At 39.9% G+C, this 18,407-nt stretch overlaps 2 protein-coding genes across 4 annotated transcripts in view; one reads left to right on the forward strand and one right to left on the reverse strand.

Moving 5' to 3' along the window:
• Positions 1-14,500, forward strand: part of timm17a (translocase of inner mitochondrial membrane 17 homolog A (yeast)) — a 31,243-nt gene extending 16,743 nt beyond the window's left edge. For both annotated transcript variants that reach the window (XM_038820626.1, XM_038820627.1), the window contains exons 4-6: positions 1,713-1,841; positions 4,515-4,625; positions 12,152-14,500. In XM_038820626.1, coding sequence (XP_038676554.1) covers positions 1,713-1,841; positions 4,515-4,625; positions 12,152-12,222 — 311 coding nt within the window. In that variant the 3' untranslated portion in view covers positions 12,223-14,500. The remainder of the gene's footprint in view (positions 1-1,712; positions 1,842-4,514; positions 4,626-12,151) is intronic.
• A 126-nt stretch (positions 14,501-14,626) lies between these two features.
• The window catches only part of LOC119978767 (arginyl aminopeptidase (aminopeptidase B)), a 47,223-nt gene continuing 43,442 nt past the window's right edge, over positions 14,627-18,407 (reverse strand). For both annotated transcript variants that reach the window (XM_038820624.1, XM_038820625.1), the window contains exons 9-11: positions 18,175-18,399; positions 15,991-16,133; positions 14,627-15,069 (exon numbers count right to left, since the gene is read on the reverse strand). In XM_038820624.1, the coding sequence (XP_038676552.1) occupies positions 14,923-15,069; positions 15,991-16,133; positions 18,175-18,399 (515 nt within the window). In that variant the 3' untranslated portion in view covers positions 14,627-14,922. The remainder of the gene's footprint in view (positions 15,070-15,990; positions 16,134-18,174; positions 18,400-18,407) is intronic.

Consider the following 18,407-nt stretch of genomic DNA (forward strand, 5'->3'; position numbering starts at 1 on the left):
TTGTTTGAAAAGTGGATTCTGTCAAGCTTTCTGAAAGCCATTCTGTTAAATTATTTTACTGTATTTTGGGAGTGTTGACCATTTAATAAATTATACCAACAAAGCTATCCTTTTTTTTGGCATGGATTAATTTATAATACTTTTACCTGTGAGTTTATGGCCTACTTTAGGTTTTGGGAACTTAATCTAGGGTGCCTATGAGGAACTGTGTTGTTGTCAGTGGTTTTGGGTGAGAAGTTAAACAGGTATCATCGTATCACCTACCTTTTCAAGTCGATGTAAAGAGGGAAAAAGGTGAAGAAAAGTAAGGAGCCCATCCAGTGTTCTAGCTAACAGAGGGGCAGTGCGGTGGCACAGTGGTTAGCACTGCTGTCTCACAGCGCCCGGGATCCGGGTTCGATTTCGATCTTGGCTGACTACCTTTGTGGAATTTGCACGTTCTCCCCGTGTCTGTGTAGGTTTCCTCTGGGTGCTGTGGTTTCCTTCCACAGTTCAAAGATGTGCCAGTTAGGTGATCAATGCACGGGGCTGTGGTGATCGTAGATCTGACTAGATGCAATACAATTGAGCAAGCACTAGAGGGAGCATGGGGGAGCTATAAATACACCGGGACAGGAAGTGAGGACACACTTCACGGAAGGCAGAACTCGTAGCAGGACACAGACACACAAGCAGGCAGCATTTGAGGTAGCCGTAAGTTAAGCTCTGAAGAGAGAACGAATTCACAATAAAGCATCTTCTCCACATTTGAGACTACGAGCTTTATTAAGACACGAGGAACAACACAGGGAATGGGGCAGGGGAATGGGTCTAGGCCTATGGTGAGTGCTCTTTAGAATGGTTGGTGCAGACTCGATGCATCAAAAGGCCTCCTTCTGCACTAATGATTCTATAGATTCCTCTCACTGAACGCCACTAAATTGAATTGACTATTTATTCAGACCATTTACTTAATGCGCCTTACAATAATGTAAAAATTGGAAACTGTTTTTGCCTTCATGAGAACTCACCTTACTTCAAATGTAATTAATTGATTGTGAAGAGTTTTGCACGGGTCTTGCAAAGGGGTCGCCATTGTATATTTACTCCTCTTAACAATAAAAAAACGAGCTTTGAATGAGACACACAGAGGGCCATACCTCTACAAAGTATCTGTTGCCACCACCAGAACTTTCAATATTCTGTGCTGCAGGAGTACTACATTTATTATTGCTGGTGATCCTTATCATAACCAACAAATGCAAATAATGTTTTTTAAGCTGATCTGAATGGTACAACTTTAATTATATGACGAGTTACTGTTATTTGATTGGAATGTTTCCGGTATTATTTGTTAGGTAATGGTAATGCCTGCCAAGCATCAGGGGTTTCCTGATTGAAAACACCTGATTGAAAGAATCGGGAGAAGTTAAGGCAGTTCCACTGCTTAATAATATAACAAAACGAATAAATTAGTGATATGAACTATTGTGAAATCTTAACTCCTTTTCCATTGAGATCAGGCGGCAGCAAATCGAGGGTTTCATGTAGATATTGCTTTTCACTACTGAGGTACAACTTCTTCCAATTTGTGGCAAAAGTACTATGTAGTTTAATTATGTAATATGCTTCGGAATTTTTCAATTTTCTGCTGCAAAATATTTGCAATAATTTAGACCAGTTTTTTAATGTAACTAACGGTCTCTCGTTCTCTTTTTTTTTTATGACTTTAGGCAGCTTTGCTATATGGGGTGGGCTGTTTTCAACAATTGACTGTGGTTTAGTGAAGGTCAGAGGTAAAGAAGATCCATGGAATTCTATAACCAGTGGAGCCTTAACAGGAGCCATATTAGCTGCACGAAGTAAGTGAAACATCTTTATTTTTGTAACCACGAATCAGAGTGATGCCTCAACTTGGTGTGCAACAACAAGGCAGTGGCAGTGTTGGGCAATGGTGGTGTTGGGCAATGGTGGTGTTGGGCAATGGTGGTGTTGGGCAATGGTGATGTTGGGCAATGGTGATGTTGGGCAATGGTGATGTTGGGCAATGGTGGTGTTGGGCAATGGTAGTATTAGTAAAGAATAGGAATCTTAAGAGACTTTAGATTCACAGATTATCCTTTGTGTTTCACTAAATAGCTGATTTTATAAACACCTCGACTTAACCGGAGTCTGCCATTTAGAATCCTTTTTTTAACAGCCTGTCATTTGGGATACATTTCAGGAGGGGAATTGAATTTTGCAAGTCACTGTTATTTCCGTGCACTTTTCCACATATTGCTGTGTTCTGTCATTTACCACTATCAGGGTCATGATAAAAACCATGAATCTTATTTTAGGATCATTTTATTTAGCTGTGTTTATTGTTGCTTATATGCTAGCAGGAAGTTTTGGAAACTGAATTGTATCACCTTTGTTTTGAAAGAACATTTTACACAATCTAGAATTTGAAATATAATTGATCTATTGACTCTATAGACCTCTTCACATTCACAATAAATGTCTTGCAGAGCTATTGTTCATGGAGATACCAACGTAATTCTAGCTCTGAAAACTTGTTGGATTGCATGCCAAAGGTGTTTGTACACTTTCTATTGTAATGTGAATGTCACCTGCAGATCCTCCCATTACCTTTTCATTGTCCAAAGATTGGTTTTCAGTGGATTATGAGAAGATGACGGTTTGAAATGTACTTCATGTGCAAGTGGTGCCCCCCCCCCCCCCCCCCCCCCACACACACACACACACACACACACACACACACACACACACACACACACAAATCTAATCCAATTGCCTCAATGCAAAATCTGGCTGCTGATCATCCCTCAGTTTCTAATGCTAGTTTGGATTTCAGTTACATTTGCCTGTGGTCCCCAAAAACGTCTAGAATGCTTTTAATTTCATATTAGTGAGGTGTAGTTGGGAGGGATTATATTGTGATCCTTGATTCTGAATAAGTCTTGTAGCACCTTATTTATAGTTGTTAGTTGGAATTTGAAGAATAGCTCTCTATATTGGAATACTTCCAGAGATTATTCCTATTGCTTTGATTCCTTTATAAAAATGTTCTATTTTTAAAAAATGTTTGAATATGTCTTTTAAAAGCTGTGGAACCCAACTTTCTATTTCACTGTCTTAAAATAAAATGTGTTTGATATATAAGCTAATGTGATTGCTCTAGGATATAGCCATGGTGTGAAGATGATATTACAACAATATCCACTGATTTTAACTTCCCTGGAACCTTGACTTTATGTATTGTTTGAGACAAACAACAGGAAACCAATGAAAATGCTGTCTTCTTAATCCCTCCTTTAATCGTGTTTCATCAATTTCGCAGCAGCAAAATATTGCAATAATGGAAATATCACATGATGATGCTCAATTTCCATTTGCCTTTATCCTACTTAGCTTCATCCACTTATCTAACCGATCAAAAAACAGCATGGTCACTGATTCTATCACTAATTTCAATAATTAATTTTATAAACTTACAAATTATTTAGCACTTTGTCCTAAATTTTTTATCCTACAACTCAATCCCTCATAGTTGACCCATTTAACTCTGGAAGTATATATTTCTGTTTGCTCTATCCGACTCCAACATTTTAAACACCTATTAAATTGTTCTATTATTTCCATTAGACCTAATTTGTAGTGTCTTACATTTAATTCTATTTCCTCACAACAGAAAACATCCCAGTAAGTCATAAGTTTTATCTTCATGCTCTCATGGCATCTTTCCAACGGTTTGGGGACAACAACAGAATATAGAGCTCCAAATTTGAAGTCATCTGTGGTTTTGTATAGGTTTACCATTGAATCTTGATTTTTATATTCAATACCTCTTGTCATAAAATAGCCATTGGCCTATTATGGCTTTATCCATGTGCTGTTTTTAATGTATTGAGAATCTGAACCTCTAAATTCCTCATCATCCAATGATCTACAATTAAAAGTTTTTTAAAAAATCAAAATGTACTACTTCATCCTTGCTGACATTGAATTCCATTTCCTGCTTTTTGGTCCATTGAATCATTTGATCAGTCTCCCATGGAGTCTCCTTTGGCCTTTGGATTCATTTAGTATGTATCATATTTCAGTATTGTCTGCAAATTTGAACACTGGTTCCTCGGCTCTTTATCCAAATCATTGGTGGAGACAGTGAATGATTGTAATCTCTAAACAAAATCTTGTAGGACATGAGTATCTTCTTATAACCGTTGACAAACTGCTCAACTTGTAAATTTCTCCCTTCTAGTCAGCTTTTAGTCCAACTGCTGTTCCCCTAACTTCATTTTCATTAATCTTTTCCAATAATATTCTGTCTGGAAGTTTATCAGAGACTTTATTCAAGTTACCATTTCCACTGCATTTCCCTCAACTACCAAGACCACAAGCCAGTTTTATTCCTTCTCTTGATGACATCAATTCTGTTTGTAAATCATCAGTATAATCTGGATTGATATGTTCTCACTTTGTGTGCTGGAATATTTATTATAATGTATAAACTATGTGGGCATTTCATTCAGATGGTCCAATGGCAATGGTGGGGTCAGCTGCTATGGGAGGTATACTTCTTGCCTTGATTGAAGGAGCTGGAATAATGCTGACAAGGTTTGCTTCAACACAATTCCCAACAGGTAAATACTTCAGTGTAACAGCATTTTGCTTTCCCTGGACGAATGGTTAGATTCCATAGATAAGTGCCTGAGTGAACCCACTAGGTGGCTACTTAGGTTCTTCCCTCAGACAGTTTTCCTTTCCTCTTGCTGATAGTTTGTGCGGCTCCCCATTTGAATTATGTGTTGATATCATTGTTCATTAAGATTGGGGTGATGAAAACATTTCATTACTTGGTACAGCACAAATTTCAATATTATTGCAAATGTAATATCAGATGTTTGCTTTCTGCAATAGAAAAGAACTTGGGGAAACAACCGTTTGCACTAAATGAAAATCGCTTATTGTCACGAGTAGGCTTCAATGAAGTTACTGTGAAAAGCCCCTAGTCGCCACATTCCGGCACCTGTTCGGGGAGGCTGGTACGGGAATCGAACCGTGTTGTTGGCCTGCTTGGTCTGCTTGAAAAGCCAGCGATTTAGCCCAGTGAGCTAAACCAGCTTTGCACAAGCTAATACATTAAATGTTAATTTTTCAATGATATTTATTAACAGGCATTTTTATTTGTGTGGTAACTTGAGGCCACGATATGTAATTAAATGTGTTAAGAGGAAGATCATCTTTATGTAAATAAATAACAAAGTAACAAAGGAAAACAGGAGCATTAGAAGGGGTCTGGACTTGCAGGACTCCTGCAGACTGAAGTTCCGCCCAAAAGCTCGCACATGATCGGTCTCTCCCATGCAACCTCCTTTGGTCCTTGGATTCTGAGCACACACTCAGAAGGGAGAAAGGCTTAGAACACTCCAACATTGGAAGCACATATCATGAGTAACCTTATAGCTCCTACGACAATAGATATGCTACATCACATTTTCGCAACCCCTGGGTACCAGATTTGCTTGTTTCAGATAATGGCACCACGTTTACCAGTGAGATGTTTTAGAAATTCATGCAAAAGAATGATATACGTCATGTGTGTACTGTGCCGTTTCATCCGACTTTAAATGGTTTGGCCGAGAGAGCTGTTCAAACTCTGAAGGAGGGATTAAAAAGAATGGCAGGTCATGCTTCAGAACAAAACTCTTAAGACTTTTATTCTAGTATCATATCAGAATCCACTACAGGGTTTTCTCCTGCGAAATTGTTGTTGGGGAGAAGGCCAAAGTTACATCTGGATCTGCTTCGTCCATCCAGATCTCCGAGCAAAAGTGAGCTGGAGACAAGAGCAGCAGAAAGAGAGACACAACTTCCATTCCAAAAAGAGGCAGTTCAAACCGGATGATAAGGTCTACATTAGAAATGCTGGTAGTAACCAGAGGTAGTTACTGGGAATAATTTCAAACCAAAGTGGTTGGTGTCTTGGGTCGTAATACAGGAAATCGAAAGAGTTGTTTGCAGATACCAAGACCATATTCGCTTGCAATATTACCCCGAGTCAGGAAAAGTTTGAGTCAGCAACAGTTACTGATAGTGTGGCAGAAAGTAATGCTGCTTTTGGAGTTCACCAGGAAGTGGTTCCTGTGTTTCCAGGTTTGTCAGTTGACTCTGCTGTGGAAGAGGGAAGAGAAACGTTGATGTACAGATTATCAATCTCCCTCTTGACTTAAGATTCCAGATCCACCACTACAAGATTCATCAATGGTATTGTGTCGGTCGCAATGCAACCACAAAGCCCCTGATAGGCTTTCGGATAGTTAAGACATTACTTTTGTTGTATTTCTATCCCAATGGGGGATTGAAATTTAAGTGGGGGGAGAGGTTCTTATGAGCCTTTTTCCCTTCTGAGCTTGTGTGGCCCTTTCTCCCTTCTGAAAATGTGTGGGCTTTTGGGTGGAGCTTCAGTCTACAAGAGAGAGAATTCTGCAAGTTCATACCTGTTCGAGTGCTCCCATTTTCCTTTGTTACTACTGTTTGGTTAAACTAACACATTTGACTACCATGTTTGTGGACTAAGTTACCACAATTTGTTAGAATGATTGTAGCTGTGGTAGCACAGTGGTTAGCACTGCTGCTTCATGGTGCGAGGACCCTTGTTCGAACCTGACCCCGGATGACTGTCCGTGTAGAGTTTGCACATTCTCCCCCACAACCCAAAAAATGTGCAGGATAAGTGGATTGGCAATTGCCCCTTAATTGGAAAAATTAAAAAAAAAAAATAATTGTAGCTGAAATTTTCAGTAAATGTTATATCATCTGGAAGACATAAGTAACTATGTAATTAGTATTGTTATTTGAATCACTTTGGTTGGACTTTACAAATTTTCATATGTCTGTTATGTTTCTACTGACAAAATAATAAAAATAAAATTTAAATGTTGTAGGTCAGGGATGTCCAAACTTTTATAGCTGATCTTCAGAATCATGACAGATTGCACCACATACGACCTATAAAGAAAAATTGAGCTCACTTCCTCACACCATCACCCCCTAAAGAAAAACCCTCAAAACACATGGCATGGAGTTTCCGCTAGGTTGTGCTGCTTTTCACAACACAAATTGCCTGAAATTGGTCACTGTGCAAAAGATAAAAATATTTCGAGCACCAAATATGTCCAATGCAAATTGAGGTTCCACTCTCTGTGACATTAATTTAAAGTACACAGTGTTAAAAGTCAGTCCCCAATCCCGCTCACAAAACTGTCCTATCCTCCGATCAAATTAATCAGCATTGTGAATTTCTGCTAATTGCACCCGTTATGGGCTTTGAAAGAGGCTGTTTGTTTTTAGTTGGAAGAACACTAATAGACACACTTTGAAAGCCTATTAGACACGCTTTGAAAGCTTTTAGTATAATTTTTAATTTGCTGAGAAACTAACTGCTGTACACCAATGTCATTAGTAATTGGTTCTGAAGTTTTAAGTCTTTCCACTTTTAAATTTGTACAATTCACAGGTGTTGATCTTGACATTGATTAAAAATGCTATTTTTGTGCAAGTCCATTTTTAGCTGTATAAATAAAACTCCACCAGATATCTCCAAAATTTATCAAGACGTATTAGTATAATTTTTAAAAATAACAAGTTCTAAAGCACTATTCAGTTTTGCATGTTTATGGAAGATTTGCCCATGAACAATACATAATGAAGTTGGACAGAAACTTGAACAAAATAAAAGAAATCGAGTGCAATTGGGGCCCAGATCGCCGATTATACCCAAAGCAGAAATTTCAGACATGGCTCTTTAAACTGTCTTAGCCAAGTGACAAAGGACAATTCCTGATTGATTCAGACCAGGAAAGATTCAAATTTAAATTGAACATAAATAAACATGTAAAGATCAAATGAACTAGGGGCCAGACTTGAATGATTCCATATATGAAAATTATCCATTAAGTTTTAAAGAGTAAACAAGAGTATAGAGTAAAGAGTATAAAGTAACAACCCCAATTTCTTGTATGTTGATGGTAATAATTTACTAGGTTGTAAAAATGCAAATCTGGCTGCAGTATGAAAAATGGGTTGAAAAGACTGGCAGGAATTAAACAAGTCATTGTCATGATGTGCAATAAAGTTTGAATGGTACTGCACTAGTTCTCAAACTTCTAAAGTTAAATACAACTGCAAGAAAGTGCCAGTAACCTAGTTCTAAAGAACCATGGATGACCAGAGAAATTCAGGGTACGGGAGAAGGAAAAGAGAGGCTTTTAACAAGCATAAAGGGAGCAAGTCTGCAGAGGTATTAGGGGAATACAGAAAGTGCAGGATGGAGCTTAAATCAATTAGGAGAGCAAAAGGGGGATATGAGAAAGCTCTGGTGGGTAACGGTAGGGAAAATCCCAAGATATTCTATAAGTTAATCAATGGGAAGAGGATAACCAGGGAAAGAGTAGGGCCCATTAAGGACCAAGGGGAAAATCTGTGGGTGCAGCCAGAGGACATTGGTAGGGTGTTGGAACGAATATTTCACATCTATCTTCACCCAAGAGAAGAGAATGAGGAGGTAGTTATGAAACTCGGGGAGCGAGACTGTGAGGTTCTTGAGCAAATTGTCATTGGGAGTTACAAGTCATTGGCAGGCTTAAAAGTGGACAAATCTCCAGGTTCGGATGAATTGTGTCCAGGTTGCTGTGGGAGGTGAGGGAGGAGATTGCCGTCGCTCTGACAAAAATGGCCACGGTGAAGGTGTTATTGGACTGGAGAACAGCTAATGTGGTCCACTATTTAAGAAAGGTTGTAGAGACAAGCCAGGTAACTACAGGCTAGTGAGGTTCAGGTCAGTGGTTGGGAAACTACTGGAGAAGTTTCTGAAGAAGACAATATACCTCCACTTGGAGAGGCAAGGCTTGATCAGATAGTCAGCATGGCTTTGTCAGAGGGAGGTCATGCCTAACAAATTTTGTTTTAGCGCAGTACAGGCCCTTCGGCCCACGATCTTGCACCGTCCTGTGATACCCTTCTAAAGTCCCTCTACACTATTCCCTTATCATCCATATGCCTATCCAATGACCATTTGAATGCGTTTAGTGTTGGCGAGTCCACTACTGTTGCAGGCAGGGCATTCCACGCCCTTACTACTCTCTGAGTAAAGAACCTACCTCTGACATCTGTCCTATATCTATCCCCCCTCAATTTAAAGCTATGTCCCCTCGTGCTGGACATCACCATCCGAGGAAAAAGGCTCTCGATGTCCACCCTATCTAATCCACTGATCATCTTGTATGCCTCAATTAAGTCCCCTCTTAACCTTCTTCTCTCTAACGAAAACAGCCTCAAGTCCTTCAGCCTTTCCTCATATGATCTTCCCTCCATACCAGGCAACATTCTTGTAAATTTCGTCTGTACCCTTTCCAATGCTTCCACATCCTTCCTATAATGTGGCGACCAGAACTGCACACAATACTCCAAATGCGGCCGCACCAGAGTTTTGTACAACTGCAACATGGCCGCATGGCTCCGAAACTCAATTCCTCTACCAATAAAAGCTAACACACCGTACGCCTTCTTAACAACCCTCTCAACCTGGGTGGCAACTTTTAGGGATCTATGGACATGGACACCGAGAGATCTCTGCTCGTCCACACTACCAAGAATCTTACCATTAGCCCAGTACTCTGCCTTCCTGTTATTCCTTCCAAAATGAATCACCTCACACTTTTCTGCATTAAACTCCATTTGCCACCTGTCAGCCCAGCTCTGCAGCTTATCTATGTCCCTCTGTAACTTGTAACATCCTTTTGCACTGTCCACAACTCCACCGACTTTAGTGTCATCTGCAGATTTACTCACCCATCCTTCTACGCCCTCCTCCAGGTCATTTATAAAAATGACAAACAGCAACGGCCCCAAAACAGATCCTTGTGGCACACCACTAGTAACTGGACACCAGTCAGAGCATTTCCCATCAACCACCATTCTTTGTCTTCTATCAGCTAGCCAATTTCTGATCCAAACTGCTAAATCACCCTGAATCCCATGCCTCTGTATTTTCTGCAATAGCTTACCGTGGGGAACCTTATCAAACGCTTTACTGAAATCCATATACACCACATCAACTGCTTTACCCTCATCCACCTGTTTGGTCACCTTCTCGAAGAACTCAATGAGGTTTGTGAGGAACGACCTACCCTTCACAAAACCATGTTGACTATCTCTAATCAAATTATTCCTTTCCAGATGATTATACATCCTATCTCTTATAAACCTTTCCAAGACTTTTCCCACAACAGAAGTAAGGCTCACTGGTCTATAGTTACCGGGGTTATCTCTACTCCCCTTCTTGTACAAGGGGACAACATTTGCTATCCTCCAGTCCTCTGGCACTATTCCTGTAGACAAAGATGACTTAAAGATCAAAACCAAAGGCTCAGCAATCTCCTCCCTAGCTTCCCAGAGAATCCTAGGATAAATCCCATCTGGCCCAGGGGACTTATCTATTTTCACACTTTCCAGAATCACTAACACCTCCTCCTTATGAACCTCAAGCCCTTCTAGTCCAGTAGCCTGTATCTCAGTATTCTCCTCGACAACTTTGTCTTTTTCCTGTGTGAATACTGACGAAAAATACTCATTTAGCACCTCTCCTATCTCCTCGGACTCTACGCACAACTTCCCACTACTGTCCTTGACTGGCCCTACTCTTACCTTAGTCATTCTTTTATTCCTGACATACCTATAGAAAGCTTTAGGGTTATGCTTGATCCTACCTGCCAAAGACTTCTCATGTCCTCGCTTGGCTCTTCTTAGCTCTCTCTTTAGAGCCTTCCTAGCTAACTTGTAACTCTCTTGATTGAATTTTTTGAGCATTTAACCAAGTCTATAGATGAGGGTAGTGCAGTTGATGTAGTTTACATGAATTTCAGCAAAGCTTTTGAAAAGGTCCCCCATGGGAGACTTATTAAGAATGCACATGGGATACAGGTTGATTTGATAAGGTGGATTCATAATTGGCTTAGTGGTTGGAGAGAGAGGGTGATGATAGATGGCTGCTTTAGTGTCTGGAAACCAGTGACTTCCCACAGGGATCCTTGCAGGGCCCCCTATTGTTTGTCATTTATATAAATGACAGAGTTGACTATGTTGGGGGTAGGATCAGTAAATTTGCGGATGATGCAAACATTGGCCGAGTGGTTTACAGTGAGGTTGAGTGTCTTGGGTTACAGGAAGACATAGACGGGATGGTCACATGGGCAGGTAAGTGGCAGATGGAATTTAACCCTGAAAAATGTGAGGTTGTACACTTTGGAAGGAATACTTTGACAAGGAAGTATACTATGAAAGGTCTGACACTGGGAAGTTCCAAAGAACAAAGGCTCCTTGGCGTGTTTGTCCATAGATCTCTGAAGGCAGAAGGATAGATTAATAAGGTGGTGAAAAGGGCATATGGGACACTCACTTTTATCAATCAGGGCATAGATTACAAAAGCAGGGTGCTCATGATGGAACTGTATAGAACGTTAGTGAGGCCACAACTGGAGTACTGTGTGCAATTCTGGTCACCACATTCTGGAAGGATGTAATTGCACTGGATGGGGTGCAGAGAAGATTCACCAGAATGTTGTCTGGGATGGAGCATTTAAGTTATAAAGAGAGGTTGGATAGGCTTGGGTTGTATTCTTGGAGCAGAGATGTCTGAGGGGTGACCTGTTTGAGGGGCATGGATAGGGTGGATAGGTAGCAGGAGTTCCCCTTAGTTGAAGGGTCAGTTATGAGGGGGACACAAGTTCAAAGTGAGAGGTGGGATATTAAGGGGGATTTGAGGGGGAACCTTTTTACCCTGAGATGGTCTGGAATGCACTGGGAGAATGGTAGAGGTGGGATGCCTCACATCCTTTAAAAAAAATACCTGGATGAATACTTGGCATGGCCTAACATTCAAGGCAAGTACTGACAAATGGGATTAGGTGGGCAGGTCAGGATCTTTCATGTGTTGATGCAGACTCGATGGGCCGAGGGGCCTCTTCTGCACTTGGTGATATTAAAAGTGTATAGCCATGAATTTGCGAGGGTTGAACCAAAACTAGTGATCAGATTTAGCAGTACTGAAGAGAAACTTGAGAACGTATGAAAGCTTTTTTTTAATCTGAAGTATTTTTCCCCCATGTAGGTCCACAGTTTGCAGATGATCCAACTCAGCTTCAAAATCCAACATTTGGTGAATATAGACAGTATCAGTGACAAATGGGTTGCAATACCTTAATTTTATGGATGCTGAAGGATTAATAGTATTATTACGGGAACAAATAAATTACTCCAGACATCCTATGAAGAACGCACCAACCTAAGTAGTCATATGTAACCATTTTAAAGGTGGATGATGTGAGTTACGGCAGGGCTGGTGTGATTTAAGAAAAAAAAAAGCCATTGTAGAAAATTTCATGTAAAAAATGATTTTCTGCCAATGGTCTTGGAATATATGTACATATGGTATATACCATATCTTACCTTGATATGAAGACCCTTGTATCAGAACTGTTATGTAATCCAAGATTATTTTATGCCCGAGTTTTATAGAGTTCTCTGGTGAATATATTTGTAAACTGTATGCTAATAAAGTGTCCTTTTTGTTATTTCAAACCAACAAAATATAATCACAACATCCAGTCTCTTCCTAAGAAGGGTAGTTTTCAGGCATTGATTTTAACGAGTAAGGTCATAAACCATTATTGAGAGAGCAAGAGTTTCATCTCATTATATTAAAAATTGAAGGCCAAATCATCCACTTGGTAGCAATTTTATGGATTTAGTTTATTTATTACTTTGGCTGCTAGATTTATGAATACACTTGCTGTGAGCTGAATGTGTTTTGCTAAGACTCCAAGGTTATATAAAGTTGATAATTATTTGACCTACTTTATTTATAGTTGAATTCAAATTCATACATTTGAGCAGCGAAGAAACTAATCGACTTCATAGTAAGTGAAAGATGGGAATTGAGGCACCAATATTGACAAGAAATACTTTGTATTGACCAAGAATGATTGGGTTTTCAAATCTAATGTACTTATAAATGTCACTTAAGCGCTGTCCTTCCAACACCTTGTGTTAAATTGAGCACAAAGCAACTTGTCACTTGATAGTACCATACTAAATTTCCATTAGGAGCTACAATTGCGGCAGTGAAGAATAGCAGTATGCAATGAGATCTTGTTTCTTCACTAATAGAATGTTCTACCAGACTGAGTGTATATCCTCAATAAATATTTATCCTAGTGCTTTTTGTTGATTTTTTTTCCACCCAATTCCTAGAATTTATTATGGCTGGGATAATCCAGTCAACAGCTGATTTGTTTGACTTGCGAGAAGGTGACAGTTGAAGTGTTCCCATGCAATCTGTCTTGTAGCCTCTGTGTGAGAACTCATTTCTGCTGAATTGTAATTAATTCAGTTGGGCTACTTGAAACTAAATTAATTTCACAGAAGAACTGGACAGCTGATATGTCTGTCCAGATATGCTCCTCCCACTGTTTACACTTGGCCCATCAGATGTTTGGAATTGATGCTGCTCCCTGTTTGGGCAGTCCCTAGTGAGAGACTCCCATGTATTAGTGGGAATGTTGCATATTTTCAGGGAGGCTTTGAGGATGTCCCTGAAACATTTCTGCTGCCCTGATAATATCTTGCTGTGCAAAGTTTGGAGTAGAGAGCTTGTTCTGGAGTCTTGTGTCAGGCATGCAGGTGATGAGGCCTCCCCACCATAGCTCATTGGCTGTGATCAGTGCCTCAATACTGGGGATGTTGGTCTGAGGGAGAACATTGATATTGGAGTGCCTTTCCTGTCATTCCATAGAGGCAGCTGTCAACGGCAGTTTTGCACCCATTATGAGCTGAAACTTAAGCACAGCATCAAAATAGTTTGGAAACTTCAGTTGACATTGAAATGATCAAAGAACCTTTTCCACTCTTCTAACATGTAAATTGATTCAAATCCTTAGTTAAGGACATTTTTGTGTCAATGAACAGAGAAACATGACACAACTTCAAGACACAATGCACTGCAGTGTGAGGGCCAGATGTGCTCCATGGGCCTAATTAACCTACCTCCAATATAGAAACAGGCCTTTTATCTCGGAGCCTCTTTCATCATTCAGTGAGATCAGGGCTGATCTGTGCCTTTGGTCCGTTGGTAAGAGATCCTGTATCTTAGCCCACAACAACTATTTTTGATTAACATTTGCAGTATAATGAGCAGTGATCACTGTGATCTTACAGGCATAAGGGGAGATGAAACAATTCGTGCTGGTGCATTATCAGACAAATCTGCTTCATACATTTTCGGTAAGATGTTTATTCCTTCAGAAGGGACCTTGAGTTTCTAAGCCCAGAGAAGATATCCACATCGAATGATTGTAGTCTGGCCAGCCTGTGCACTAATTGCGGATAATACCTAGAGCTCCGCTGTGAGTCTGAGTCATATTTTGTGTGAGAATTGTGAATAAAATGCATTTAAACAGTGTACCTGTTTTGTCCTTTGTTTTTAAGAGCACCTGGGTAAAACATTTGAATAGTAAACTGGTCAAAGTGTTGAGATCCAGAAGGATTTCAATCAAGTTAAACGGTATTAAAAAGTGATTACAAATGATTCTGTGGGATGTTTGCCACAAGCAGTTGAATTTATTAGACTTGACACATCAGACTTATTTTGGAAAATAATCAAGTGAACATTGTATATAACTCATTGTAAATGTAATACAAACATCTCTAAGATTCAAAACTAGTGAATGATTTACCTGATTTTATCAACACAAATTGGAAGACAGTAATCATGTTTATATCAAAGCTGAAGTATGAATATTCCAGAGTGCTGGGAAGTAAAAAAGTATTTTGTGAAATAAGGATGGTAATTTTCCTAGGAATTATAGATGAATCGTAATAGTTTCACACCAAGATTTTCTTCACGTAATTTTGAACATTTTTGTGGAGTTGGTTTTTCGTGGCTGCAAAAGTCTCCTGTGCCAGTTTACGTGTCCCTTCAGTTTCAGACCACATGGCTCGATAAACGGGAACGGTGTATTTTTGTTTTCCCTGCGAAGAGAGCAACAGTGACAAAATTTACTATCTTGAGGGAAACTAAACAGAATTAATGCTAGGTGCAGTGACCTTCATCTCTTGGCTATCCCGGCCACCATTTTGGCAACACAGAATTCCAGTGGTGTAACAACTTTTTGTTATGGTGACCATTTTTGTACTACACTGAAATAATAGGACAGGGACAGCAGTAATAAGCAGAAATGTTAACCCATCTTTCTTAGTCTCAATTTTGTTGATGTTCACCAGTCTCATTTAAAAATAAATACATTTAGGGTACTCAATTCTTTTTTTCCCCAATTAAGGGGCAATTTAGCATGGCCAATCCACCTACCCTGCACATCTTTGGGTTTTGGGGGCGAAACCAATGCAAACACGGGGAGAATGTGCAAACATTCGGCGGGATCGAACATGGGACCTCGGTGCCGTGAGGCAGCAGTGCTAACCACTGCCCCACCGTCAGTCTCTATTTCTTGACTATTTTTCTGTGCCACAGTCCTGTTTTCCGATTTGTGCCTCCACCTAAGTTGTCTGTTTCTCAACTTTGTCTTTGTTCCCCAGCTCACTCACATGGTCTTTCTAAACCACTTAATGTCTCAAATCTTATTCTTTCTGCGACAACCTGTCTTTGTTGGTGATACCAATCTATGTAGCTCTGTCCTTCAATGTTTGGTTCTACTCCCCAGATTTTTCTCTCCCTCCCTATTCTCTATCTCTCACTTACCCTTAAGTAATCACCTCTCTGTTATTTGAGTTTTCAATGCATTTTGAAATGACTCAATTTTAATGTACAAGATACAAATAACGTACTCCACAGCAAATGTGTATCTAATGATGCTACATTTTTCATAATCTTGCATAGAGTATTTTTGTAGAACACTGAAAAGAGGCTTCAGTGTACTATACTCATTTACATACCTGACTACGGAGGAAATTCTTGAGTTCATCAAATGCTTCCTCATAGTTATTTTTCACAATAATCTGCACCCAGCGAAAACGCAGTTCAGCATTCTTAGCCTTAGATATCTTAGGGTATGTTTCAGCCAACTTTGCAACATTACCTAGAGAAAGATTAGCAGGTTTCAAATTTTATTACACACATTATCGTTAGATTGCAAATAATGTTTCATCTACAGTATAGTTTTTTTGAAATAATATCTTTTTGCATTATTAAGGGTTCCAAAAAATATCAGATTATCATAGAATTTACAGTGCAGAAGGAGGCCATTCGGCCCATCGAGTCTGCACCGGCTCATGGAAAGAGCACCCTACCAAAGGTCAACACCTCCACCCTATCCCCATAACCCAGTAACCCCACCCAACGCTTTGGGCACTAAGGGCAATTTATCATAGCCAATCCATCTAACCCGCACATCTTTTGACTGGGAGGAAACCCACGCACACACGGGGAGGATGTGCAGACTCCGCACAGACAGTGACCCAAGCCGGAATCGACCATGGGACCCTGGAGCTGTGAAGCAATTGCGCTATCCACAATGCTACCGTGCTGCCCCAACACACCACCTTGCTGTATATGTGTACATGTAAGAAATTTCACTCCAGTAATTTCCTATGTTTCATACTCGGTGGAATTCTTGAACCACCCAGATCAGCAAAATCTCAAATCCAATCCTTGGCCTGCAGAGTTAGCCGTCCAACAGCAAGAATGTCACAAATGGCCTGGCCTAAGGTTTGGAGGTGTAAGAGGGCTGGGGCAGGGGTGGTTGTGGAAGGTGGTCCTGTTCCTGAACACAACCGTGCGACTACCATTGCTGTTCTAAGCCATAAAAAGCAATACACTTTAGATTCAATCCTTGTTGCACTGAGTTAGCAAACCTGAACTGGGGAAATAATAAAAAAGCTTTAGTATCCTTTTGTTAAGGGAGGGATGGAAAATAAAAAAGATTGAATGTTTCCACTCCAGAAATGGTAACCAGTGGCCGCATTCAGCAACTACATATCTGTTAAGGTCAGAGTGATCTAACGATGATAGCTGAATCACCTGCTAACACTATCAGACGCATGCATAAAAAACGGTTTGAGGGAATGTGCTGAAAAGGATGGGATTAAAAAAAGAGACCTGTATAGTCAAAGTAGTACTGATGCAGAGTGTTAACTTTCGTAATGTTGGAAAACCTGGCAGACAATTTGTGCACAAGGTCCCACCAAAGATCAGGGAGATGAATAACTTTATGGCATTGGTTAAAGGACAGGACATCAGAAGGCTTCCACTGAGGGTGCCGACAGATATTGTATATCCACCTGAGAGGGTAGATGGGGTTTCAGCTTAATATGCTGTCCAAAAGATGGCACCACTGACCTTGTAGTCCTCCCTCTGCTGAAAAGTGGCCCTTAGATATTTTTCACAATAACCTGCACCCAGGGAATAAATAGTTCAGCATTCTCAACTTTGGTTAATGCTGGGTACATTTCAGCTAGCTTTGTAATATCTACGGAAAACCAGATTGCAAATTTTATTGCAGATATTAGAATCAATTTAGATTATGTGCTAATGTATCTGGAATGGGACTTGAATGCACAACCATAATTCTTAGTGCCACCATTGAGCTAAGGCTAAATGTAAGTGTACAATCACAGATTATCTGTATCTTTAATCTTTACTATGAATTTGATCATTAGGTTTTGTACCTATACACTGCTGCCATCTTTAAATGTGTGGAATTCTCCCATAGAAATAAGCAAATTCTAATTCAATAATTTGCAATCTGTGATTGATAGATTTTTGCTGGGATGTGGGGCCAAGATTGGGTGGATGGAGTTAGGATACAGATTGGCCATGATTGCGTTGAATGGAAAAACAGGCTTGAGCAGAAGAGGCTACTTGTGTTCCCAGGAGCTTGAGTCATTTTGAACTCAGGGCCACAAGTTTATTTAAATAACATTCACTTTAGGTGCATAGAATTTAGACTTACTGAAACAAACCTAGGAGTACACAATTTTAAAAGATTAATTTCCTGAAAGGAAATTTTTTAATGATAAAGGATACCGGTCTAAATGTTGTCCAAGTGTTTCATGTGTTGCTCTGAGTAACGAAGAAATATTAAACTTTATTACATGATGGATATAATTATGAGTTGTTACCTGGAGGCAAAGGTGATTTTTCCAGGAGTTTATCAAGGAAATACACAATCTGATAGGTTCTCCATGAGGACACATCGATGGCTTTGATAGCATCCATGCTCAGATCTGCAGCTAGCCACAGAGCTGCCAAGTTTTCTGCAGGTTTCATGAGAGTATCACCAGATGTTAGGTCTGGTAGGTAAGGTGGCCATCCAGGTGTGTTCAACCAACCATCAAATTCAAACCCTTAACAA

The sequence above is a fragment of the Scyliorhinus canicula genome, chromosome 15 (assembly GCF_902713615.1).
Source record: "Scyliorhinus canicula chromosome 15, sScyCan1.1, whole genome shotgun sequence".
Classification (NCBI taxonomy): Eukaryota; Metazoa; Chordata; class Chondrichthyes; order Carcharhiniformes; family Scyliorhinidae; genus Scyliorhinus; species Scyliorhinus canicula.